This window comes from Mustela lutreola, chromosome 6 (genome assembly GCF_030435805.1).
Source record: "Mustela lutreola isolate mMusLut2 chromosome 6, mMusLut2.pri, whole genome shotgun sequence".
Classification (NCBI taxonomy): domain Eukaryota; kingdom Metazoa; phylum Chordata; class Mammalia; order Carnivora; family Mustelidae; genus Mustela; species Mustela lutreola.
In genome coordinates, this window is record NC_081295.1 from 147,388,748 (window position 1) to 147,414,156 (window position 25,409).

General features: G+C 45.8%; 1 protein-coding gene across 1 annotated transcript; it reads left to right on the forward strand.

Annotated features, from left to right (window-relative positions):
* Nucleotides 1-4,420: 4,420 nt before the first annotated feature.
* On the forward strand, nucleotides 4,421-24,493 carry MYLIP (myosin regulatory light chain interacting protein). The gene is made up of 7 exons (XM_059179400.1): nucleotides 4,421-4,671; nucleotides 5,794-5,984; nucleotides 17,309-17,494; nucleotides 18,963-19,160; nucleotides 19,842-20,006; nucleotides 20,895-21,315; nucleotides 22,933-24,493. The coding sequence occupies exons 1-7, from the start codon at nucleotides 4,585-4,587 to the stop codon at nucleotides 23,020-23,022; spliced, it is 1,338 nt and encodes a 445-aa protein (XP_059035383.1). The 5' UTR covers nucleotides 4,421-4,584; the 3' UTR covers nucleotides 23,023-24,493.
* The last annotated feature ends 916 nt before the right edge of the window (nucleotides 24,494-25,409 follow it).

Below are 25,409 nucleotides of genomic sequence, written 5' to 3' on the forward strand. Positions count from 1 at the left end.
GAACACCACCAGTTGGGCTAGCTTTGTGAGTTTGAGCCTTGGGCCATTGGGCCTGTTCTGTGTTTCATGGCTCCCAGCTGCATCCCCAACAGTCACAGACCTCCTTCAAGGTCAAAATGATGGTGAACCCTGTTGTGGGTGGATCAGCACCTGTGTAGCACCAGACTTGAGAAGTACAAGGGCACATGCCTAATTTTGGACCTTCCCCATCAAAGAAAGCAATCAAAATATTAAAAATATTTTTTATCAAAAATAGTAAATGAAAAGTTTCTATTGTTACACAAAATGAACCAAGTCAGAAGTGATTTCCCAGCTCTGAGCATCTCTCAACTAAATGCTCCCTGCCCGAGACATAAGCATTACCGCAAAATGTGACCTTGCAGGGCATACTGGCAGTGAGAAGAAAAGCAGACAGAGGAGGGAGTAGTATCCCAGAAGACAAGACAGCTGAGAGACATTAGTAGTTGGAACTTATCCACAAAGGTTGTTCTTTCTGTTTACAGTTTTCCTAATGTTCTTAACATTAGCTGTAGATTGGGAACGCCCCACCCCAAGCGTCTCGTACTCTCTTGATGTGTCTCCAGAAGTTCACGGTCAGTATCTGGTGATGTCACAAGGTTTACAGAGCATTGTCCGCACTGTACAAAAGTAAAACATCACCACTCACGGGAAATGCCTGTGAAAGTTACAGGTACTTCCTGGCTTTCTCGTCTTTTCTGAGTAGTCTGCCGTGAGCATGAACTACTCTCACCATGAAATAAAATCACATAAACTGCCCATTAACGAAGATGAAGCCATTTTCCATGTTCCAGAGTTTGCGAGACAGGGCGTTGCCTCTTCTCCATCTCTTTTTCTGCTCCTCAAACCAGCAGTTTGGGAAACAAGACACTCTTCTTTGAAGGGAGGCCAAGATCAGATTAAACCACTCCTGCTTTTACAAGTCTAATATGTCCAGTGAGAGCTCTCAGCTCGCACTCAACACATTCTAACCCACTTGTGCCCCACGAAGCATTGCTTAGGAGAATAATCAGCTTGAATAATGTGTGGAAGCAAAAAGCACGGTGTTTGAGGCAACCACGGAATGTTCTTCCCTCCCTGCTCCCACGAAGGAACGTGGAAAGGTAAGGCGAAGGGCCTTTCCTTTGACCCAGAGCAGGGTGTCTGCAGCGGGTAGGCAGGACTGAGGGAGAAATGAGCAGGGACAGGTATCCTGCCAGCCGGATCAGATCTTCAGCAGTGGGATCAGACCTTGCACTCAACCAGAAGAAAAATTTTGCAGCCAGTCAACCATCACATCACATCCTTCAGTTATTACCTAGTGCTCTGTGTTGAGCCCTAGTCAAGGAGACAGAAAACTAACTGTAAGTGCTTTGGGTGTGCTTGGACAGCAAGGACTCAACTGGCTTAACCGGCTCGACCCCTTAGTTACGGTTTCTGTTTAAAATTCTACCTTTGTGCAGCTGATCCTTCTGCTTTGCTGGTTAATTTTAATCCTTTAAGAGGGGATCGCTAATTGTCAGCAAAAGAAGGCAGAGGCAGATAAAATGTAACACCTCTCAGGCTTATTCCGAACTGCATCAGTCACAGCTCTGGTTTCGATTGATACAGTTGCGACACCCAGGCCTGGGTGTTCAGAGTCTCCGATTTTGCAGTTAGACCCAGCTGGGGCTCGAAACTGGCTCCAGACGTTTAGCAGCATCACCAGATGGTGGGATCCTCTGAGGAAGTAATTCTGTGGGCTTTCTATTCCCTAACCAGGTCTTTGAACATAATGTGTTTCTCACTCCCAGCAAACTCAGCCTTCCCATTCCCTAACTAACTGGTCTCTATGTCTACTCTAGGAAGAAATTAGGAGAGGAAGACAGGGACCAGAAAGAGGAGAAGAAGAGGGAGATTATGGTCTCCTGTTTTCCATATATGCTAGTAGAAGCCAATATTATTTTTCTTCTCAGTCATCAGGATTTCTCCCACCTTCTCAAGGGTCATGTTCATGTTTTTAGCCTTGTTTTAAGAAACCGTTCTCCTCAGGGCACCTGGGTGGCTCAATCATTAAACATCTGCTTCAGCTCAGGTGATGATCCCGGGGTCCTGGGATCTGGTCGAATGTCAGGCTCCCTGCTCAGTGGGGAGTCAGCTTCTTTCTCTCCCTCTGCCCCCCCCCCCATCTTGTTCCCTCTTTCTCTCTCTCTCTCTCTCAAATAAATAAATAAAGATCTCTTTAAAAATCCATCTCCTGCTTAGGCTTAGCTGGTGATTCTTTTTTATTTATTTTTTATTGAAGTATAATTAGCATACAGTGTTATAGTAGTTTCAGGTGTATAATTCTATGCATTACTCACTGCTCATCACAATAAATGTGCTCTTAATCCCCTTTATCTGTTTCACCCATCCCTCCACCCACCTGCCCGGTGATTCTTAATTTCAAAAACAATTGCAATCTTTATCAACCATCCCCTAGGAGGAGCATAATCTGGGTTTGGATTAGACACATCCCTGCCAAGACCAAAAATATAACTTATTTTTAAAGTGGTTCCTCAACAAAACAAGTGTTTGGTTTTGGTCGTGGCTGGTTTCGCCATTTTTATGTTTGTTTTCAGCCACCCAATATTTCTCTTTCTATTCATTTCCATGCCTTGTCCCCATTGATTTTATGAGCTACCAAAAGTCATGCCCTCGATTCCCTTTTGCTTACGTTAGCCAACTTTTGGTTAGCTGGCTTTGGGTTAGCCAGCTTAGTTGTTCATAAACACAAATATTAACCCATACGCCCTGGGTCTCATCTTGGTTCTCATCTCTTCCTCCTGTCCTAAATTTGCTAGTGCTTAAGCATAGATTATGTAACAGTGATCCAAATTTTGTCTTCCCAGATAAATTTCGCAAGCAGTAAACCGGATTTAAGGGAAGGAGGAACAGAAGCTGATACGAGAGGAGAATATTTCAGCAGTAGGATATGACGAGGTATATTTGTAAGACACAAAGAAAGCTGTGAGTGTGTAAGTCCTCACTTACCCCCAGTGGGACACTGGGGGTAAGGACTTTGAGTACTTACAATTTTACCCATAGTTGGCTTTAGTGAAAAACTGCACCCAATGCCCTGCTTATTTGATCAGCAATAAAAGCCACTGGGACGGAGATTACTGAGATTCAGGTAAAGGGGTAAGACCAGAAGCCATTGGCAAGCAGTAGGCGAGACGACATTATAGATCTCCTTCTTGCAAATATGGGATCATTCAAATGCTGTCAGGAAGACATCTCTGCTGCTCTTCCCAGCAATACTGGGGGACGGTGGGAGGGGGGAGTGTGTGGAGAGCAGAGCAAATATTGTAGTTTTCATTTTACCATTGAAAACGCTGAACTTCGGAGGGAGGAAATAGGTTTTCCAAGGGTCCAAGGCTAAAACCCACATCTTCTCATTTCTCCTATAAAGAAACCAAAGAGGAAGGCTAACTAGTGTACTGGCAAAAAGGAACAAGTAGTAAATGAATGAGGAGTAGTAGGCTTTGAATTATTAGTAGCCATTACTGAGGTTCCCCCCTGTTAGGTTCTGAGATAAGTCCCTAACCTTCAAGATGGGGATAACATCTGGTTGCCCCAGAGAAGGGCCTGGGAGCACAGCAAGGGCTCAATTAACGTTTAATGAATGAATGACGCACGAGATAGGATGCACCACACCAGAGAGGGCCTTAGGGCCCTGCAAGGCGTTCCGGTTCCGCGCAACCAGTAAACAGAAGCCTCCGGAGAGGATCTATACAAAAGCTCTGGACCAAGCTCCGCGGCTCAGCGGTCAACGACACAAACTTTTACACTCAGATTTTGTTTTTCAGCTGACGAGGTCCAAAATGAGGAGCAACCGTCCCTCCTTCCAACCACCCGCTGTGGCAAACCCCCGGGGGAAAGAGTTTGCAGCGAGCTTGGGGGCAGCTCCCTGGGCTCTCCGCGTGCGCCTCTCCCGAAGAGCGTTCTCGGAGCGATCCCAGGCTTGCCGGAGACCCGCGGCGGCTGCGAGGCGCGGAGTCCCGCTCAGGTCCAGCCCGACCGAGCGCGCTCCCGCCTCGGAGCCCCGGGCTGCCGCCGGCTCGGAGCAGCGTCGCCCAGCGGGCAGAGGCGGCGGGCGCGTCCCGGAGCCGCCCTCCTCCCGCAGCCCGCGGCGTCCGCAGGCGGCCCCCTCGCGGGGCGGCGGGGAGAACTCGGCCCGCGCTGGCAGGTCGGGCCGCGGCCGAGCCGGCGCCGCTATTGGCTGGCCGGGCGGCGGCGGAGGGGCGGGGCCGCCGTGATTGGCGGGGGGCCCAGCCGGAGGGGGCGGGGCCACTATATCAGAGGAGTCCCTGTCGCGCCGCAGGCAGTCGGGCTGCTGGAGTGCGGCGCCGCCGCGGAGACCCGGGCGGCCGGCGGGCGGGCGGGCTGGCGAGGGGGTGGCGGGGAGGAGGGCGCGGGGGCCGCGGGGCGCGGGGCAGCGGACTGCGGCGCTGCAGCCTCCCGAGGGCCAGCCTCGCCGAGCCCGGGGCTGGGTGTGAGCCGCGGCGAGGCGGCAGCCCCGCGCGCACCGAAGAGGAGGCGGCTGTGGCGGCAGCGGCGGCCCCAGCCATGCTGTGCTATGTGACGAGGCCGGACGCGGTGCTGATGGAGGTGGAGGTGGAGGCGAAAGCCAACGGCGAGGACTGCCTCAACCAGGTGACGACGGGGGGGGGGGGGGGCAGGCGCGGGTGGGGGTCGGCTGGTCCCCCGAGGCCGAGGGGCCTCGCGGCGGCGCCAGGCTCCGGGGAGCGCGGCTTGCCGGGGGGCGGGCGGCGCTGCGGCGGCGGCCGGGGGGGAGCGCGTCCCGGGCGCTCGGCCCCGCGCCCCCTCCTCCGCGCGGCCGTGGGGCACGCGGTCCCTGCAGGCTGCGAGCGCGTGGGAGGCGGGGCTGCAGAGGACGCGCGCGGCGGGCCTGCCCCCCTGCCCCCCAAAACCCCGCACTTTCCCGGAAGAAGGCGGCCCAGCACACCTGCCGCAGGTGTGTGCATGATGCCTCCTGTCGGGTCCCCGCGGGGTCTGGCAGCGCCAGCTGAGCCCTGAGATGAGGTGGCTGCTGCGGTCGCAGGTCCCTGGGGTTGCTTGGCAGACAAGCGGGGCCCTCGTCTCCTGCTGCTTCTCAAATGGACCGTTCACCTGCACCTCCCCGTTTGCGGGGATCGAGAGGACCGTGGGTTTTGGTCATGCACTCTGCTGCCTTTAAAGCACGCATTTCCTTAGGAGTCGAGAAGAATGGTTCGAAACAGTGCGTGTTGGTAGGACAGACAGCAAATTTGATCTCAAGTGGAAAGCTGTGCCCTCACACCGCCTAGACCTGAGATGTTTGCAAAACCTCTTGTAACAAGCTTAGCTGACACTTGTGGCGTGTTTCCTCAATGTGTTTGGTTTTTTGGAGTCCAGATGGTTAAAATTGTCCAGATAATCTGCCAGATCAGCTGTGCAGATTGTGCTGGTGGAGGAAATTCCAGTGATTGGAATAAGAGGGAAAATACCCTGTAGATTCCCTTCCTCAGCCTTTCTGGAAGGCTGCTTTTGAGGACATCTTTTTCTCTACTGCAGAGGACAGTGTCCTGGGTGATAAAGGAAGCACAAGCCTCTCTATTGGTTTAGCAACACCGGGATCTTAGAACTTTGTTCTTACAGCTTAAAACAGGCACTGTAATACCTTCGTTGAACTTTGTTGAAAAGCAGGCAGGAATCTTAGACCCAGATGGTGTCCTTGGGTTTGCTTGGACTCCATGAACCATCTCCTCATCCTTGTTGCCTTCATTTTTGTTCTAGGTGTGCAGGCGGTTGGGAATTATAGAAGTTGATTATTTTGGACTGCAATTTACGGGTAGCAAAGGTGAAAGTTTATGGCTAAATCTGAGAAATCGGATCTCCCAGCAGATGGATGGGCTAGCCCCTTACCGGCTTAAACTGAGAGTCAAGTTCTTCGTGGAGCCTCATCTCATCTTACAGGAGCAGACTAGGTAAAGTGACACCGAAATAAACCAATGTCAGATAGACCTTTGATTCCATTTAGAAAGGGCCGTTGTCCTTCCCCAGCGATGTTCACAGGCAAATGGTGTAATACAGAGTGAGCTGGTTCGTAACTGAGAAGTTTTCCACGGCCCAGCCCTTCTTTTGAGGTGAACAGGGAGCTGCCCAGTCGGCCTGTGGGGCATTTTCTAGGTCTTGAGGTTTTTCTTGTCTTGTAAACAACGAGGCAGCAGGGTTGAATACTTACAAACACTCAGGATCAGTGCCACAACGCAGAAAAAAAAAAAAAAAAGTTAAAACCCCAACTGACTTCCTGATAGCGACGACATATAATGCCCGATAGTAACCTCTGCCTCAGCTGTGTTACTACAGGTCACTGTAGACCGTTCTAACAGAAAGCAGGAAACAGTTCCTCTTGGGTTACTTAAACTTAGTCAACTTCTGCCTAGTGTCAAATTACAATATGCAGCAAAGAGCTCTGTCTGACTCAGAGCAGAATTGTAGAAGTTTTTAAGTTTCTTGTGTACTTGGTAAGAGAACTTTGTAAGGCCGGTGTAATCGAACTCCAACCTATAGATAAATAACACATGATTAGGTTGTTGAATTCATCTCTTTACTTCTAGAAAACCACCAGCCATGGTAGACCACCGGAGCATGTTGTTTCCTTTTTCAAACAGAAAATTCTTTCTCCCCTGGACTGACTATAATACTTCTCAAAGATGAGCCAAATTAAGTAACTGGCATTCAGTATTTATCGCTGAAATGTAAGAGATCTAAATCATATAGCGGCATGGTACAAAAAAAAGAACGAAAGAAAAAGAAAACGACTTTTAAAAATAACAAACTTTGGATCTGAGTTCTAATATTTTTTCATAATCCTTTGGTTTGGAAATTTGCCATGCACATGAAAAATGTGAGTGTAAAGATAAGTGAGCAAAATCCGTTAAGAGTTGTTAGCATGTCATTTTTTTTTCGTCCTCTGCTGAAGGACCGATAGAAACATTTTGAAATACTCTTCATTTGAATTTGAAATGTCTCCTTTTCCTTGTTACAGAACTTTATTAAAGGGTAAGGGAAATGTTCAATTTGTCTCTGGGCAAGCTAGTATATTGCATTCTTAGTGTTCCTGAAAGTGTCTTGCAAAATATTCACATAATTGAATGTTTAAGATTGTTTTAGCTGTTTATATTAATCAGAATAGGTGCTGTTTGTTTGCTGGTTTGTTTTTTAACTTAAGGCTGATTCATGAAAGTTTCACCCTGCACTTCAGTGTGATAACTTGGGAGTCAAGTAAAAGAAAAGGATGCGCACACACACACATACTACAACATATTGGAATTTTCATTGCGTAGTTTTGCAATCCTTTGCAGATCTCTGGATGCAAATCTATTTTGATGTTACATCTTTATTTTTTAAATCTGCAGAAGCTTTGAGGACCAACTACATCTCATTTAAACAATGGCTGCAGTCATAATAGCGTGACCCAATGGTGTTATGAATGATTATAGACTTTAAAGTTTGCCACTGGATGGTCTTTACCTGTGCTTTCTGCAATTGAGTTAATAACCATTATTAAGTCCATTTTATCCATGCAAGAAAGAGAGATATTCTGAGTTAGAAATTTCATATTTTGTTGACTCAGTTGACTTTAACTCTTGAGATTCATGCTTAATAGCACTCAGAGAATATATACCTAGTTACCTAGGTAATGTTTGACTCCAGTTCCTTTTGAAATCTTATCAAAAAGTTAGCGTGACCTAAGCATTTGATTTGCTTTTAAAATATTGGTGAATTTGGGACGCCTGGGTGGCTCAGTTGGTTAAGCAGCTGCCTCGGCTCAGGTCATGATCCCAGCGTCCTGGGATCGAGTCCCATATCGGGCTCCTTGCTCCGCAGGGAGCCTGCTTCTCCCTCTGACTCTGCCTTCCACTCTGTCTGCCTGTGCTCGCTCTCACTCTCTCTCTCTCTCACAAATAAATAAATAAAATCTTTAAAAAAAAAAAATATATTGGTGAATTTTACTGGTTTTTCATGGGGTTGTCCAAAATACAGAATTTGAAGAAAATGCCACCTAAAGCATAGAGCATTCTGCTTTAGTAACTAAAGTGATTGTAATTAACATTTGTACCTTTTTATTAGGATCACAAGTTGTGCTGGATCCAGTATAGTTACAATTAGCCTTGTTTTTATGTGCATGTAACTCTGGAGCAAAAATACTGATTTTCTCTCACGTCATGTCAGTCAGATAAAACTAGTTGGTAAACTTTTTGATGTGTAATAATTCGTTATAAAATATTTATATGAACTCCTGTGAAAATAAAGTAGATCTGTTTACATGGTCTGTAAACCCAGGTCTGCCAGTCCAGTTACGAGCTGTGATTTTCTACCATCTCAAAGTCAAGTCAGGAGGGGATATTTAGTATACTGAAAGTGTTTGGATAGTTTATTAAATGGTTCTGAACTATCCTGGCCAAATTGGTCTCAGTAGGCCATAAATGGCCTACTCACGGTAGAGCTGGTCAAAGTGGGGGCAGTGAATGTATTAGTTTGCATCAGATTAAGGAGGCAGCCACAGGAAGGCCTGTTGGTAACAGGAGAGTAGTTGGGAGGGGAGGGGGGCAGAAGTGCTGCTTTCTAGGTACAGCTCTGCCCCCAACTACCAGAGTGTCCAGACTTCCAGGACTGAGCCAACCGTGAGCAGCTTCTCAATTTGAAAGCCCAGGAAGAGTTTGTCTCTAAAAATCCTTTCTAGCAGTAATTTTTTTTTCCTTTGCTTCTGCTTCCTCTCTATCTTATTTTCCTCAATGTTTTCCTAAATATATTTTTCAGAAGGTCTGCCCCCCCCCAAAAAAAAATGAAGGAAGAGAAACCATATCAAGTGTCTGCTTAGATTGATACAGTTAATATGGTCTCTGATTTGGCCTAATTTTAGATTTGGTTCTTTACCCAGATTATTATGTTTGGCTTTGAAGGTGGTGGCAGGTTTGCGGGGGAAGGGGTGTCTGGAAAGTAACCAGAGAGTCTGGTCCAGACTCAGCTGGTCATTTCAGAGGCAGAAACAAGCAGGTATATTCGGCAGATGTTTGCCATGCTGTGCATTAAAACTAAAAGTGAAACCAGTGTATTCTGGAGGTAGATCTGAAATAATAATGATCTTTGAAATTCTTGCCTTTTAAAGTCTCTCAGTTATTCACAGCAATTGAGACCAGATTTTGTCAACATTTTCAAAGCCAGAGATTTGAGAATTACATGCTTCATCTTCAGAGATGGTGATTATACCGCCCACTGCCAATAAAATCTTTGTTTCTCCTGACTTTGCTACATTTTAGCAGAGTTCTGTCATCTTTGCTAGGGGCCCTCCCACACGTCCTTAAGACTCATCAACACCTGAATTCTCTTTTCCAGAAATCAGCCTCAGTACAAGGGTTCCAGGAGTCCTGAACTACATGTTCAGAGAAATGCTGTAATCCTGAACGTTGAATTTTATCAAGATTTCAGCTGTGCGAGCCAGTGGTGTGCCGGGTTTGACTCCAGTCATTAAATCCCGCTGTCCTCCATTGCTCCTTGGGAAAGCCTTTGCTGGGTCTGCCCAGGAGACTGCACTGTCCCAAGACATCATGTAGCTTTTCTTTATAGCATCTAATGAGCGTGTAACACTACCATTTACTTATGTGACAATTTGTTTATTGTCAGCTACTCTAATAATTTAAATTCCGTGAAACAGGGGGCTGCTCAACATTGTATGTCCAGAGTCTATCAGGTGTCTGGTGCATAAACATTTGTTGAATCCATGAATTAAGAAATTAGAAATAAAAATGGGGTTAACAGATATTCATAATATAAATTTTCTTACAGCTAGTGAAACGTTTACCAGTTTGCTTCTATCAACTGAAAAGTTTGAGACAATCTAAAAGAAATCTCAACATTAAAAAAATATTTTGTATTGATTACTATCTGTTAAGAATTTTCTCCGTCCTCGGCATTCTTTTGCTTCCTTCCTTCACTCTTTCTACCCCACTCCTAGCCTTTTGTTTACTGTGGCTATTAGTTCTCATCTAAAATGAGCTACCACTTGCCTGGACCATTTATGAAATTCAGATAGTTTTCAAGCAAGAGGCTCTCTTAATCTAATTTTCAGCCAGTTTGTAGGTTCTAAGTACTTACTGAACCATGTGCCCCCTTTCTCCCAGCAAAAAATCACTTGGATGTCAAAATCCAGGGAAGATGACCTCATTGAATCCACAAAGCAAGTGCCAGATGCAACCATGGGCAGAGTCTGCCTTCAGCTGAGGTCATGATCCTTGAGTCTCCAGATCAGGTCCCACATTGGGCTCCCCGCCTGGTGGAGAGTCTGCTTCTCCCTCTGACCCGCCCTGCTCTGGTGCTTTTTTTCTCTCTCTCAAATAAATAAATAAATAAAATATTTTTTAAAAGGTGTTCAAACCAAATCAGATGGATCCTAGCCAGGACCTGTAATCATGTACAAAATTTTTCAGTACGTTGTCACTGTTGGTAAAGCCTGCTTAGCGTAATTTAGCGTTGTGGGGTTCAGAGTGGGTATGTTCTGTAGATACTGTTGCAGCAATATTTATCTGCTGTAAAGGTGTCACTGTGTTTTTCATATCAACTCTATGCCAAAGAGTAGAATGACACATTCCTTTTCTTTTTCTTTTTTTGTATGACCAAGGACAAAACAGGCTCCAGGAAAGAAAAGCAGACTTTGCTACTGTTTTCAGAAAGTATTTAGATTTCTGAATTCTAATTTAACTATTGAGTCTTTCTTTTTGCGCAGAGTATAGGATGTTTATAGGACTATATATTTATTTTAGCCACAGATCTCCCGTCTAGACACGTTCAAGTATCTTTATGAATTTTTCATACTTGTATATTTGTGTGAAGTTTCCAAAGAACATTAAGAAATTGATTTTTTATGTAACCAAAATGAACTTTTAATTTTAAATCTGTCATTTGAACTAAAAGTGGACTATTTAGATGGCACATAGAGTCAGACTCAGGGTGCCCAGAGAGACACAGCTCTAGGCGAATGAGGTCCTCTTTCAGTCATGCCCCACTGTAGCCTGTTTCTAGAACTCTCCTGGATCTAATAGCACTCCCCACGATCCAAACCATTGGGAAAGATCTTGTAGGGAACACATTTAAACTGCGGGATGACCTGGGTTGTTCTTTGCCTGGGTCGGGTATCTGTTGTGAGTTAGTAATCCTATTTTTTCCAAGTGCAGATCTCATGCTTCTGTTAATCACTTCTAAGATAGGAGGTTTCCCTTCCCTTTCTGCCCTACCAACAACCCTGTGTCTTTTAACTGCTTTGGAATCTGAGGAAGAACAAATTTGTTCTATGGTTCCCATTTTCGGCTTTGAGAAGGATTTCCTTAAGCTGAATAGAGACCTGACTTGGTCATTATTTGGTTCTGACAGCTTCTCAATCACAAGCCTTCCATGGAGTGTAGTAGATTTGATAGTTCATTTTAAGATAGGTAGCTGTTCATTCGAATTTTGAACCATGACCAAAAGGATTTCCATGAATGTTATTTACTGAGCCTCTTACTATAAATATTTTCAAACATGTAGATAAGTTGAAGATTTTTACAGTGAACAGCCAATATCCTGATCTAAATTCTACTATTATAGTTTAATCAGCTTAATACACTTGCTTTATCACAAGTTTGTTTTTTAATGTTTTTCAAACTAAGTTTTGGGTAAGTACACTTCCCCCTAAAGACTTCAGTATGCATATCCTTAAGTAGAACTCTGCATTTGTCTACAGTTCTTTTTTTCCCCTTTTGATAAGATATTTTGGTAAGATATTTACATACGACAAAATGATAGGTCTCTTTTGATTAATAATGTTAAATACTTCATTCATGTGCTTATTGGCCTTTCCTACATATTCTTTTGTGAAGTATCTATACTCATCATTTACCCATTTTTACTGAGTTGTTGCCTTTGTTTTTGGTCCATGCAGATTCTGCTATGTACCAGTTCTTTGTCAGAGACGTGTTTTGTAAATGTATTTTCTCCTGTGGCTTGCCCATTTTCTTTTCTTTTCTTTTCTTTTTTTTTTTTTTTTTTTAAGTTTTTTTACTTATTGGGGAGCCTGGGTGGCTCAGTCATTAAGCGTCTGTCTTCAACTCAGGTCATGATCCCGGGGTCCTGGGATCAAGGCCCACATCGGGCTCCCTGCTCAGCAGTAAGTCTGCTTCTCCCCCTCCCACTTTCCCTACTTGTGTTCTCACTGTGTCTCTCTCTGTCGAATAAATAAAATAAAAAAATAAAAATAAAAAGATTTTCTTATTTACTGAGAAAGAGCACAAGCAGGGGGAGGGCCAGAGACAGAGGGAGAAACAGGCTCCTTGCTGAGCAGGGAGCCCCATGTGGGACTGATCCCAGGACCTGAGATCATGACCTGAGCTGCAGGCGGACACTTAACCAACTGAGCCACCCAGACGCCCCTTGCCTGTTTTTTTAATCCCTTTTGATGAGTAGAAATTTTTAATTTTGGTAAAGTCTGACTTACCCATGTTTCTCTTTTATGATTCTTACTGTGTCCTGAGACATCTTTGCCTACTGCCCAAGGGATGGAGATACCCTCACATGTGTCTAAGAGTTGTTACAGTTTTAGCTTTTACACTGAAGCCTAGGATCTGTCATGAACTGATTTTTATTTCAGCGGAATTTAAGACATGAAACAAAAAATGTATAGTAATTCTTTTTTTTTTTTTTAATTTGATGGTTTTTAAATATAGCTCAGCAGTTGGAGCTTGGTTTAAAATAAATGCATGTGGTGAACTGGCTCACTGGCCTGAGGCAGGCACGTGGGGGAGCTCAGAGGGACTCTGACTGGGTGAGCGACACACGGGCATCACTGGCCAGGGTCAGTCAGGTCTGGGGGAAAGACACTGTTCAGTTGTTGGCATTGGAGAGTTTTTAAAAATCACTTCTTAGCCATTTTAAAGATGCTTTAGGCTTGTTACTCCAATGTAGAGTCTAACAGCAAATGTGAATATAGTTGATTTACATTTGTGTCACAGAAAGTTCTTCACAATGATGTCACCGGGAAGATACCAGATGGCAGTGATTGAGTATAACCCCCCTGTGATGGGCAGGTCAGTGATCCCTGTCGATTTGCCAAAAAGTTCTGCTTTGATTATTAGGTGATTTCTTTACAAGACAAGCCGGTGTTCAGAGGACAGTTCTCTGCTCACAGTTCTTAAATGAACTCACTTTATTCCTTAAAGCTATGGAAAGACATTAATTTTTAAAGTAGAAGAAATTCGAAGGACTTTGAAACAAAAATGTCTTAAGGATATGTGACTTTTTTTAATTAGAATATGACATCTCCTTAATATTTATTCCATTTTTTAAAATCTTCCATAATGACACAGCAAGGGTGAATTCATTTGTACTCTTGATGCAAAGACCCAAGTGAGCTGGAATGTTTCGCTTTGAGCCTCCAGACTGATCCGCATATTGATGGAATTCATTTGCTTAATAACTGAGTAAAACTTGAGGAATCACGCAGCCAGAAGAATGTTTAGAAAATTCAGTTTGAGCATTTGTCTCAGGACATATTCACAGATATTTGCTTAAGACAAAGAATTTTTTTTCCCCAAAGACTTTCTTTATGTTTGTGATTCTAGCACGTAGCCTAAAGCCAATGAGAGATGTCAACCACTTTTGATCTTTAGTTAAAAAAAATTTTCAATGAGGCGCCTGGGTGGCTCGGTCAGTTAAGCAACAGCCTTCGGCTCAGGTCATGGTCCCAGGGTCCTGGGGTCAAGCCTTGCACTGGGCTCCTGGCTCTGCGGGAAGCCTGCTTCTCTCTCTGCCCCTCCCCCTGCTGGTGTGCTCTCTCTTTTTCTCTCTACTCTCTCTCAAGTAAACAAAATCCTAAACAATTTCATTGCAGGTATGACTTCTTTGCTCACCTCTGCTTATTTTGATATGATCGGTAACCTTTCGCCCATTTTACAAAAAGGGATGGCGGGGGCTAGTCCATGAAGTAGATAGTTACAGAGCAAATGGTTCAAGAGAAAATAGGAAAAAAAAGTGTTTGATTCAAAATCACCCTGCGAACACTTGAGCCATCACTGGATTCCTTGTTGGAATGTGTCTCCGAGCTGTGTGCCACCGTCGCTGTTGGGAAGAGGGCATGAAATAGTCTGCTGGTGGCTCACCGCAGCTGGTAACCCTTGTGGTCATTGCTTCTTGTCTTGTTCTCCTCAAGAGCATCAACGCGTCCCCCAAAAACCATTTTGAGGAGTTACCGCAGTAGGGCATCATTCCTTCATGCTAAAGGCCCACCTGTTCCGCATAAAAAGGATCTATCAGATCGGTTCACCCTGACCCCAGGGTACAGCTTGGCACAGAGACAATAAATGACAAATATTTGTTGACTTCAAATGAAAAGATTCCCTGATAGCCATGAAACTGCAGAATACAGGTCATGGTCCTGGAAGGGCCCTATCAGCAAGTTCACCTAGCGGGGAAGGGGAGGACTGTTCTACTCACAGGGTATGCACTGCCGTCCAGCCTAGAGGGGGTACGTAGAAAAGGCCAGTTGTCCTTCTGCTGCTCCCCTTTTGAAATGCTGACCCACAGGCTGAGAAAAGAGCCGCATGTGGTCTCGGACCCCTGTCCACCTGTTCCTATTCTGTTCCTGCTCCTTTGCCTTTGACTCCGGCAGCTGCCTCTCTAGGAGCGGGCGTGGATAGTTCAGAAAGAGAACTTGGATCGATTTTGAGCCTCTTGGAGGTGCAACGTCACTCATGCAACAGAGAACTAGTCTCTAGGTTAATATAAAGAAGTTAAAAGATACCTGAGCAGTATTTACATGGAGAAGACTTGGTTTGTGGTGATGCCCTTACACTCGTTCAGCCTGTAATTTCTTCTTTACCATCCCCATGTGTTCAGAGTTTTGCATCCAGCTGTTGGCCCTCCCGTGAGAACAGAGACAGGGTTACGTCCACCAAGATGAAATTTACTGAACAGCCTGCGAGAAAGCCTTAGACAGCTGAAGCGGTGTTTGTACCACCACGATCTCACGGGAGTGCGAGCCCCCACTGCTCAGATAGCTATTTGAAAACAAGCTGTTTCTGTGGTTATTTCTTTGCCCCAGTAGGGACCACCTTTTCAGTTGAGTGGTGTCAAAAATACTTTAACAGATGTTTGGGTTAATAAAAACCGTGCTTTTCTTCTTTCCGTGCTCTTAGGCATTCTTACCGTGATTTCGTCATTGGGGCTTTGAATCCAGAAAAACCTGCCGTATTTGTCAGAGTCTGATAACTTTAAACATTTCTTTATCTTTCTAGAACACACAAAACGTTGAACTTAAACATCTCTTAAAGGAAGATTAGTGGTTCTTGTCTGCCTGATGGTATGAGACTGTCCAGAGGGCCCCTCCCCCTTGTACTTCTAGTCCGGCTTCTCTTATATTGCTCATGTGTCCCTTCTACCTAGGATGTCAGACATAGGACTAGTATATAAATAAAGCATTGTTGATGGGGCACCTGGGTGCCTCAGTGGGTTAAAGCCTCTGCTTTCAGCTCAGGTCATGATCCCGGGGTCCTGGGATCGAGTCCCGCATCGGATTCTCTGCTCAGCAGGGAGCCTGCTTCTTCCTCTCTCTCTGCCTGCCTCTCTGCCTCCTTGTGATCTCTGTCAAATAAATAAGTAAATAAAAACTTAAAAAAAAAAAAAAAAAGAAAAAGAAAAAAGCACTGTTGAGGACTGGAATCAGGGTATCCAGCGCAAGCGGGAAGCTGGGCGTATGAGCTGTATTCAGAGCAGTGTCAGAGATTTATTGTTGGTCGTAACTCATTTGTTAGTGGGAGGAATATTGTGGTATTTAAGCAAGTTTGAAAAGCTATAACAAGTCATTAAAGGAAGGTTATACCCGTACGTTTGCCAGAGTTAAATTTTATAACCTAGGCTGGTCTGTCTGTGGTGGTTTTAGATACTCTGTCGGAATCTTGGGCAGTCTGGATTAACGGGCAATGTAGGTGGCATTTCCTGGGAGTTTCTGAGTCTGACACACCTTATAGGAAACGTAGCATGTAATAGTGTATGCAGTTAGGACAGGCACAAATGGAATGGAACTTGGGGTCGGCAGACGATGTGGGGTTTTACATCCATTCACAAGGCTCTCTGGTGCTCGAGACACTTGAGAAGTCAGCTAATGTGCAGCTAACTGTAAAAGTTAACTTCAAATACTGTGATAGAGAAATAAACAGTTTGCACATGATGTGGATGAAAAAGTATCTCAGTGAGGGGACAGGAAAAATGCCCCCCAGGACGTAGGGAGCAGCCAAGACCAGAGACACGAGGACATGAACATGCGAGGTCTTCCCAGGAAGAGAAATCGTCCCTTTCCTCGGGGCATACTTGGTGGAGGGAATGATGGGACATGTGGCTGAACCTTGGGGGCCAGACCCACGGAAGCTGGATTCATGCCAATAGCATGCTTCCTTGGCAAACAGTTGGGATCCCTTGAAGAGTTTTTGAGCAGACAAATGGCAAACGTATCCCAGAAGCAAGTAGCTTGGAAGGTGGATTAGCAGAGTCTAGAGAGATCGGCTTGGGGGAGAGTGTAAATTCTCAGTCGAGAGACACAAGTAGGACATAGGAGGTAATAATACGGAGACTACAACTGACTTTAAAAAGTTTGCAGAGATAGAAAGTAGGTAGAAATAAAACAAAATGTTGAAAGTGGGTCTATGGGTAAAATAACAAATAAGCCTCAGGTTTCTACTGGGAGAAAAAGAGCATTTGGGAAGAAAGGTGATGAGTCTGGTTTTGAACAAAGTGAAATTAGGATCCTGAATATCCAGTGGAGGTGTCTATATTTGACATTTGAATATCATGCTTAGAGAAGTTGGGGCAAACTAGAGATTTGAGGGTCATTTGAATAAAGGTGAGGAGCTAAGATATCAAGTCCACATCGAGATCAAGTTTTTCTCAAAATGATTTCGTTAAAATTTTTTTAATTGAATGCAGAAACTTGTGTGAAGTTATTTTATATTTGATAACTTGAATGTTGCTGGATTTGTCTTAATTTGATTTATTTTTGTCTCGGTTACACATTTTATTCCAGAGAAACTTAAGTTCTTACACTTATGTTGCCTTAATACTCATGATTTAAAAAACAAAAACAGCTCTTTACTGGCAAGCATTTTCAGGGTAGCTTTTTAAATTACTGTGTTTCCCTTACCTAAAACGATTTATGGAATTGCTAAGCAGGTTAAGCTTGATATCAAGCTCGTCCCCGGGATGACCTCCTTCTCTCATGGCTCCGCAGGCATATCTTCTTCTTGCACATCAAGGAGACCCTCCTGGCCGGCCACCTCCAGTGCTCCCCGGAGCAGGCAGTGGAGCTCAGCGCCCTCTTGGCCCAGACCAAGTTTGGAGACTACAATCAGAACACGGCCAAGTACAGCTACGAGGAACTGTGTGCCAAGGAGCTCTCCAGTACCACCTTGAACAGGTGAGGCTGCCTTGGGGTAACCGTGTTCATACAGCTAGTGAATTTATCCGTATTTCCTGAAGAAAATGGATCTACGGTCTCTGTACGGATAATTGGTGAGGCTAAGACTAGGCCATTGCCCAATTTAGCCAGTTATTTTCCAAAGATTCTTAGCCTTTTCTTTGAGAAATTTACAGATACCAGACATAATCCACCTAAATCAATGCCCTTATATAAAATGCTATGGAAGATGAATTTTTAAAATCTCTTGACCTCTGAAGGATACAGATTCCTTCAAAAGTCTATCACGTATGTTGGTATTTTCTTCGTCCCAGCAAGGATTAAACCAAGAGACCTAAGGTGTCTTAGTTACATATTCCTGGGGAGTAAGTTACCCCAGACTTAGGGACTTAGAGCAACAAAAAGTATCTCTCCCTGCTGTGGGTCAGAAACCCAGCTGTGGCCCCACTGGGTTCTCCACGATCTTCCATGAGGCAAACCGTTGGTGGAGTTCATTGTCATCCAAAGGCTCAACCGAAAGAGGGGTCTCCTTCCAGGTTGACTCACGTGGTGTGTTGGCAGGGCCTTCCTCCCTTACCACACAGGCCTCTCCGGGGGGCTGTTTCATAACATGGTAGCTGGCTTCCCCCAGGACAAGCCATCAGTCAGAGCAAGAGGGAACACCCAAGGCCAAAGCCAAGTCCTTTTAGAACTTAATCTCAGAAGCGAGTGACATCCCATCACTTCTGCTATGTTCTGTGCATTAGAAGTGAGTTGTGAATCCAGCCAGCCGTTAACACAGCTGGTACACAACACTTGGGTGAAGGGAAGTGTACAAGGGTGTGACTCTCAGGAGGTGGGGATCTTGAAGGACTGTGTTAGAGGCTGTCTGCCACCACAGATAGAATAAATCCTGCAGTCTTCAGTTGCAGATGATCTCATCAATCCCTTACAATGAAACTTACAAAGTAAGTGTAGACACCTGTGTGAGTTCCTATATGCAAAATTTCTTAACGTATATTTCTAGAGATTTTCCATAATTCTTCCAGTTCATCCCGTCTGGCATACCCACTTGTTTTTTTTGTTGTTTTTTTTTTTTAAGATTTTATTTATTTGAGAGAGAGATCACAAGTAGAGAGAGAGAGAGAGAGAGGAGGAAGCAGGCTCATCGCCTAGCAGAGAGCCCGATGCAGGACTCTATCCCAGGACCCTGAGATCATGACCTGAGCTGAAGGCAGAGGCTTAACCCACTGAGCCACCCAGGCAGCCCCCCATTTGCTTTTTCTACTGAATATTGAACACTTGGGATCTAGAGTGGTGCCTCAGAAGTATTTTACAGTCAATTTGCTAAATAAATGAAATGTCGATGCTACATTGCTTTGAGTTTTTGACATCCACATGATTCACTAGTGAAAATGATACCGATTTCTCTCTAAAGTCCACATCAGTTCATCTCTCCATATCTCTCTGCCCTTTTGGTGTCCTACAGCATTGTTGCGAAGCATAAAGAGTTGGAGGGGACCAGCCAGGCTTCGGCCGAATACCAGGTGTTGCAGATCGTGTCAGCAATGGAAAACTATGGCATCGAGTGGCATTCCGTGAGGGACAGCGAGGGCCAGAAGCTCCTCATTGGAGTTGGACCTGAAGGAATCTCAATTTGCAAAGACGACTTCTGCCCAATTAATAGGTAACCTATGTCTTACATTTTTATTGAGCCCAAAGCATGCATATCCCTTTATAGCTCTGCATAGGAAAATAGATCAAACCAGAAAGGGATTTGCTAGACTCTTAGCTTTTAGGAATCAGATGTTTCATTTTGGGCATGGATATTAATTTTACTCAGGCGTTGATGACCATTCAATTATTTTTTTATTTCATTTATTTTTTTAAAGATTTTGTTTGAGAGGGAGAAAGAGAGCAGGCATGAGCTGGGGGAGGGGCAGAGGCAGAGGGAGAAGCAGATGCCCCTCTGAGCCAGAAGCCTGACCTGGGTCTCCATCCCAGGACCCTGGGATCACGACCTGAGCCGAAGGCAGACGCCTGGACTGAGCCCCCCAGGTGCCCCTACATTATTTTTAAACTATGAACTCAAGTGTACTGATGTGGCAGAGTTAATATTTTTCAGAAAGGTTCACTGCTGTTAAAGTCTCCTTCCCACCTACACACACACACACACACACACACACACACACACAGCTCACTGCAGCACTTCTCTCCACACCGTTCTCCCACGCCTTTCTGCGCAGGGAGTGCAGTGGCTACTTATAGCCCCAGACCAAGCGTCTGCTTGCCCCGCTGGGTCCCGAGCACATCCCGTGACAGATCTCCCCTCCAGGGCCGGCTCACTTTTCTCTTCCCGGGTTTTCAGGATCGCTTACCCTGTGGTGCAGATGGCCACCCAGTCGGGAAAGAACGTGTACTTGACCGTCACCAAGGAGTCTGGGAACAGCGTGGTGCTGTTGTTCAAGATGATCAGCACCAGGGCGGCCAGCGGGCTCTACCGAGCAATAACGGAGACCCACGCTTTCTACAGGCAGGTAGCGCCCTGTACCCCACAACCTTAGCGTCGGTCCGCAGCTCCGGGTTTTCAGTGACAACAAGGGCCCTGTGGTTTCTGGTACCATTGTGTCCGTGGATCTTGTGCAGGACTTAGGAAATCCGCCGCTTTCCAACACTGGTCCTGCTCTGCTGTAGCACGGGGGTCCTTATCAACATGGTCCCACTCTCCCCACAGCACGTGCATGGGAACGAGCTGTGCACACACATCCCTGCTTCTCTGACCTTATTCCTTCACGGCGCCTCCTCGTTGGGCCTGACCCACAGCTGCTTTGCTCTTCCCCAGCAGGGTGACCTAAGTCGTCTCTGTGGGAGAGCGGCTACCCACCGATTACTGGGCACCCAGGAAGGATTTTCTAGCCACACTAGCGAAACCCTCATTTCGGAAGGTGCTTTAAAGCAGACTTGTGATTTGACCCAAATATGTGAGAAATTAAGGCTGAGAAATTTAATTGCATTCTTAACCTTTTTTCTGTTAAGATAGACATAAAAATTTTGGAGCAGAATGGAAAATTGGTGGGAATTTTTAGCATAAAGCCAGGAAAGAAGAACATGTCCTTTTTTTCTTGCCACGAGCTGTTTTTGACTGGAGCTCCTGTCCCCGGAGGTAGAGGCACACGCTCACTGTCCTCTCCATTGACGGCTGCTTTATCCCAGGTCCTCTGGGGACGCTGGAGAAACAGAGGTAGAATCATGGAAATGTTTAACACACATAACCCTGGAAGAATTTACTTCTGGGCATGCAGTAAAGAATACCAATGTCTGCTGACACGAACATTCTTAGGCATGGTAGCATCGGAAGGTCCGAATCATGGGAATACTGGGGCTTATGGTACTGAAGCGGACGTTCCGTCTGTCCCTGCAGGTGTGACACGGTGACCAGTGCCGTCATGATGCAGTACAGCCGAGACCTGAAGGGCCACTTGGCCTCTCTGTTTCTGAATGAAAATATTAACCTTGGCAAGAAGTACGTCTTCGATATTAAAAGAACGTCAAAGGAGGTGTATGACCATGCCAGGAGGGCTCTGTACAACGCCGGCGTTGTGGACCTCGTGTCGAGAAGCGAGCACAGCCCTCCCAGCTCCCCGCTTAAGTCCTCGGAGAGCAGCCTGAACTGCACCAGCTGTGAGGGCCTCAGCTGCCAGCAGACCAGGGCGCTGCAGGAGAAGCTGCGCAAGCTGAAGGAGGCCATGCTGTGCATGGTGTGCTGTGAGGAGGAGATCAACTCGGCCTTCTGCCCCTGTGGCCACACCGTGTGCTGTGAAGGCTGCGCCGCCCAGCTGCAGGTGAGGGGTGCTCGGCGGCCGCCCCTCCCCCTGCTCACCGTCAGTGAGCACCTGCCGGCTGCCCGGTTGGAGCCGGGATGCCCAGCCCCACCTGCACCGCCAGGGTGGGGGCTTCCTGTGTGGGGACTTCAAAGGTACTGCTCTTGGGAAACACCCTGGATCAGCGCACTGTTTCCAACAGTGTCATTGCTCTACATCGTAGACCCTTTCTAGGTTCTGGAAACGAGGCTCAGACTCCCACGGTAACATCTCATGAGCGGGTGAACGGGAGGCTAGGACCATTGCTCCCCACTTCCTGACACTGAGGGGCAGTGTCTTTATGATTTACTTAAAATATTGGAAAAAGAAATCTGAGAAGCGGTAGTTAGAGCATCTGAGAAGCGGTAGTTAGAGCTCACTTTCCATTCTGTGGAGGGATTGTCGGCTGTGGTTATCTGTGATTAATTTCCTCTTATTGCTGCATATGCCTCGAGGGGGCATCCTGGATTGGCTCTTAGGTAACAAGTCAAACTAATTTTAATATTAATACAATCAACAAAAGCAACTCACGTATGTTTTTCTTTTTCACACCTTACATTTTCCGCTAACAATAGTCTTTTCAACATGTCATTTCTAAGAACTGGTTGCTAAATGTCACTGTGGTTTTATTTTAAAATTAGCCCCAAACACTATCTAGTCCTTCAAAAGCTGCTCATTTCGGAACTATTTTTATGGTTATATACTGAGCTGGCAGGACGCCTTTGTCCTTCCTGAGAGTAGATAATGAGTTACTAACAAGGAGTTTCTTTTCCAGGGACAGTAGGTCAAGGACTTGCCTTTCCCCACCCCCACATGGTTGGACCCCTCACATGGTTGGACCCCCATGCCTAACGCTCCCCTGTGGCTGAGGGAGGGCCATGCTTGCTGAGAAGCCAGCTGGGGATACGAAGCTGTGACATGGGATTCAGAGCAGAGCCAAGTTCATGGGCCACATGGCATCAGTCTAGCTGCCCTGGCCCGGGTCAGCCCCCTGAGCCAGGGACACCCAGACTCTGGAAGGGTCTCAGCTCCCCTACATCCCACTGCCAGAGGGTCGCAACTCTGCCCTTGCAGGGAGCACAGCCTCACCACACAGCAAGAATTCGTGCTAATCACTTTACTCGTCGTGCCTGGGTTAGAATGAGATGAAAAACCTAATAATTTACCTGCGGTTTGTACTTTTTCATAATATTTTGAATCCTTAGTAAGGTATAGACTTTCAAACCTGTTGGAAAGCAAAGATATCCGGGCTCCTGGGTTGGCTCAGTTGGTGTGGCATCTGCCTTCAGCTCGGGTCACAGTCCAGGGTCCTGGGATCGAACCCCGCATCGGGCTCTCTGCCTAGTAGGGAGCCTGCTTCTCCCTCTGCCCTTCCCCCTGCTCATGCATGCTTTCTCTCTCTCTCTCTCTCTGTATCAAATAAATAAATAAAATCTTTAAAAAGGAGAGAGAAACGACAAAGATCTCTACCCCTTGAGATCTAGAAATAGTCGCGGCCATAAGTTACATAGCAGACGGACTAGAGTAGGTGCCGCTCGTGAGCCCTGAACACACATCCTCGGAGGCGTCCTAACGAGTGACGTCCCTTCTCTCTTGCAGTCGTGTCCGGTCTGCAGGTCGCGGGTGGAGCACGTGCAGCACGTCTATCTGCCGACCCACACCAGTCTGCTCAACCTGACCGTAATCTGACGGGTTGTGCCCTTCACGGGACATGCCACGTTTCCACGGACCGCACTGCTACTTAACTACACAAATGATAGATCGTGGAGAAAACAAAAAGCTCGACGCGCCCATCTGCCATGCAACATTTAAAAAAGGAAGAAAAGGACAAATCGAGTTTTCCTCCCCGCCAAAGCATACCACGTGTAGAGTCCGCGCCGGTGGTGGTGGGGCCGGGAAGAGTTCTGGACATGGACACGTTCCCTGGACTCAATCTTCTCATCATCCAGTTAGAGGAATAAGTAGGATCTGTGATGTCAGTTAAGTGGCAGCAGAGCCAAAAAGTGGGTACCTTTTAGGAAAGATGTTGTGAAGTCCCCTGATGTATCCCGAGGTAAGTTTCCTACGTGGCAGCAAATTTTGTAAGAATTCGTTTTAAGAATTTGCTTGGTTCTTTTTGTACGGTCGTGGAGCTCTGAACATTTTAATAGGAAACTTTTCTTAAAGAAACTGTCATTTTAATGTCATTTCTGTTTTTGTAACTTGCTCAAGAACGACTGGAAGGCAAACGGATGTCAAAGAGTCCATTCTGTGACTTTCAAAACGTTGACAGCCAGGTTGTCAGGCATATACCGGTCTGGCTAGTGGCAGGCAGAGAACTCAGTATGCACGGCTTCCTCTCCCCCCTCCCTGCACTCTTTCCCCCAAGTCTTCGATTATAAAATGCTACCAGTCTGGTTATAAGATTTCTGTGGAGCAGTCTGCACTCCTTGGGCTCTTGAGTTGGTGGGATATTTTTTGAAATTGAAAAGGGGACACCTGTTCCTCGGGAAGCAGAGCATTGCCTGCAGAGATGAAGCCTCACCATGGAGAACCCGGGGGGGGGGGGGGGTCCCACTTCTCCCAAAACCTCTACTCCAGCTTCATCCCCTGGGGTTGCTTTTGCCCGAGCCATCAAGCCTTTTATAGCCTTATCGTAGGTATCTTAGATTATCGTATGCTTTTTTTTTTTTTTTTGGGTAGTAAGTGCTTAAGTATTAACTTCCGGTGGTCCTCTCCCTAGGTCTTTGAGGGGTTTTGAATTTCTTTGTTTCTACATTCTTAGTCACAGTTTCCACTCCCACTGGGGCATTTTGGACGCTGGTCAGCTTGTGGGTTTTCTAGGACGTCGGGACACCTAGATGACCTTATTGGGTGCAATACTAGCTCAGTGAAAGCTAGAAACCTACACTGTCACTTTACTGAGATTTCCGAGTATACTTTTCATATTGCCTTAATGTAGCAGTAATGTGTTTATGCATTTGTTTCTTTGCACAGACATTTTGTCAAATATTAAAACTCTACTTTTTTATGGCACATATTAGCATATAAGCCTTTATTCCAAGAGGTATTTATTTTTTCACTTGTAAAAAAAAAAATAATGTTTCCACATAAAGAACTCTGTTATATCCTAAAGGACTTCTGTCTTTTGTATTCAGGATAATAAAGACTTTAAAGCAGATGTGGTGTTTGTGTCTTCACGTTTCTTGTCGTTTAAACCAGGTTTATTCACTAAAAAAAGGAAGAACATTGATAACATCCCGCTTGGTACCTACTTTGGTCCCATACAGAAAATTTGAAAATGTTGAGGCCATCAGCCCTAATCGAGAACATTCCCATGATTCACTCTGTTTTCTGGTCCGGGATGGAAATGTAGGTGAAAGTGGAAGAAGATACATAAACAGGTGAAACTTAAACACTGGGGACAGGACTAGAAAGTTACTGGAGAGGGAAAGGAATCGTGGAGTTGGAAGCTAACCATTTAAACTCAGGGGATGCTGCTAAGTTAGTTGCCTGGTCGGGACAGGGGAGCACCTGTCCAGGTCCAAACAGTCACTGTCTCGGCGGCACACTCGAGGCCGCATTCTGTGCAACGCCAAGCTGCTAGGATCTGCTCCAGGCGTGTCCACTGGTGCGGCTCAGGAAGTGCTCAGTGCAGTCGGGAACCTGGGCATCGTGTACGGAACTGATAATTACCAGTAGCAGTGGAAGGACGTGATTTCAGCTGCGGCAGAAGTTCAGCCCTTGACCAATACAATTATTTCCAGAAAATGATCTTCCAAAAATTGAGAGATGGGGATTGGCCTTCTCTCTTTCCTATGCCTAATCCTATCTTCCATCGCATTCTAGCAATCCTTTGTTCACGCCACACATGTGTTGACTACCTAGGTTATTAATGCTTGCTGGAAACGTTAACAGTGATCGAGACGGGAGTGATCTGTCATTGCTTCATAGAGAGAGGTTCGGTAATACTGGAGTCGGAGAACACAAGCCCCGGAAGAGTCACGGCAGGGTCAAGGGGTTGAGTCACAAGAAGGTAGTCATAAAACGTGGCTCGGTTCCGGGAAAAATGAGTGCACTTTGAGAAGTGAAGAGAC

Excerpts from the sequence above, each read along its gene's own strand:
- MYLIP (XM_059179400.1), top strand. The coding sequence starts at position 4,585 with ATGCTGTGCTATGTGACGAGGCCGGACGCGGTGCTGATGGAGGTGGAG. Across the intron at positions 4,672-5,793 it reads GCGAGGACTGCCTCAACCAG|GTGTGCAGGCGGTTGGGAAT; the intron begins GTGACGACGGGG and ends TTTTTGTTCTAG. Across the intron at positions 20,007-20,894 it reads GAGACCCACGCTTTCTACAG|GTGTGACACGGTGACCAGTG; the intron begins GCAGGTAGCGCC and ends CTGTCCCTGCAG.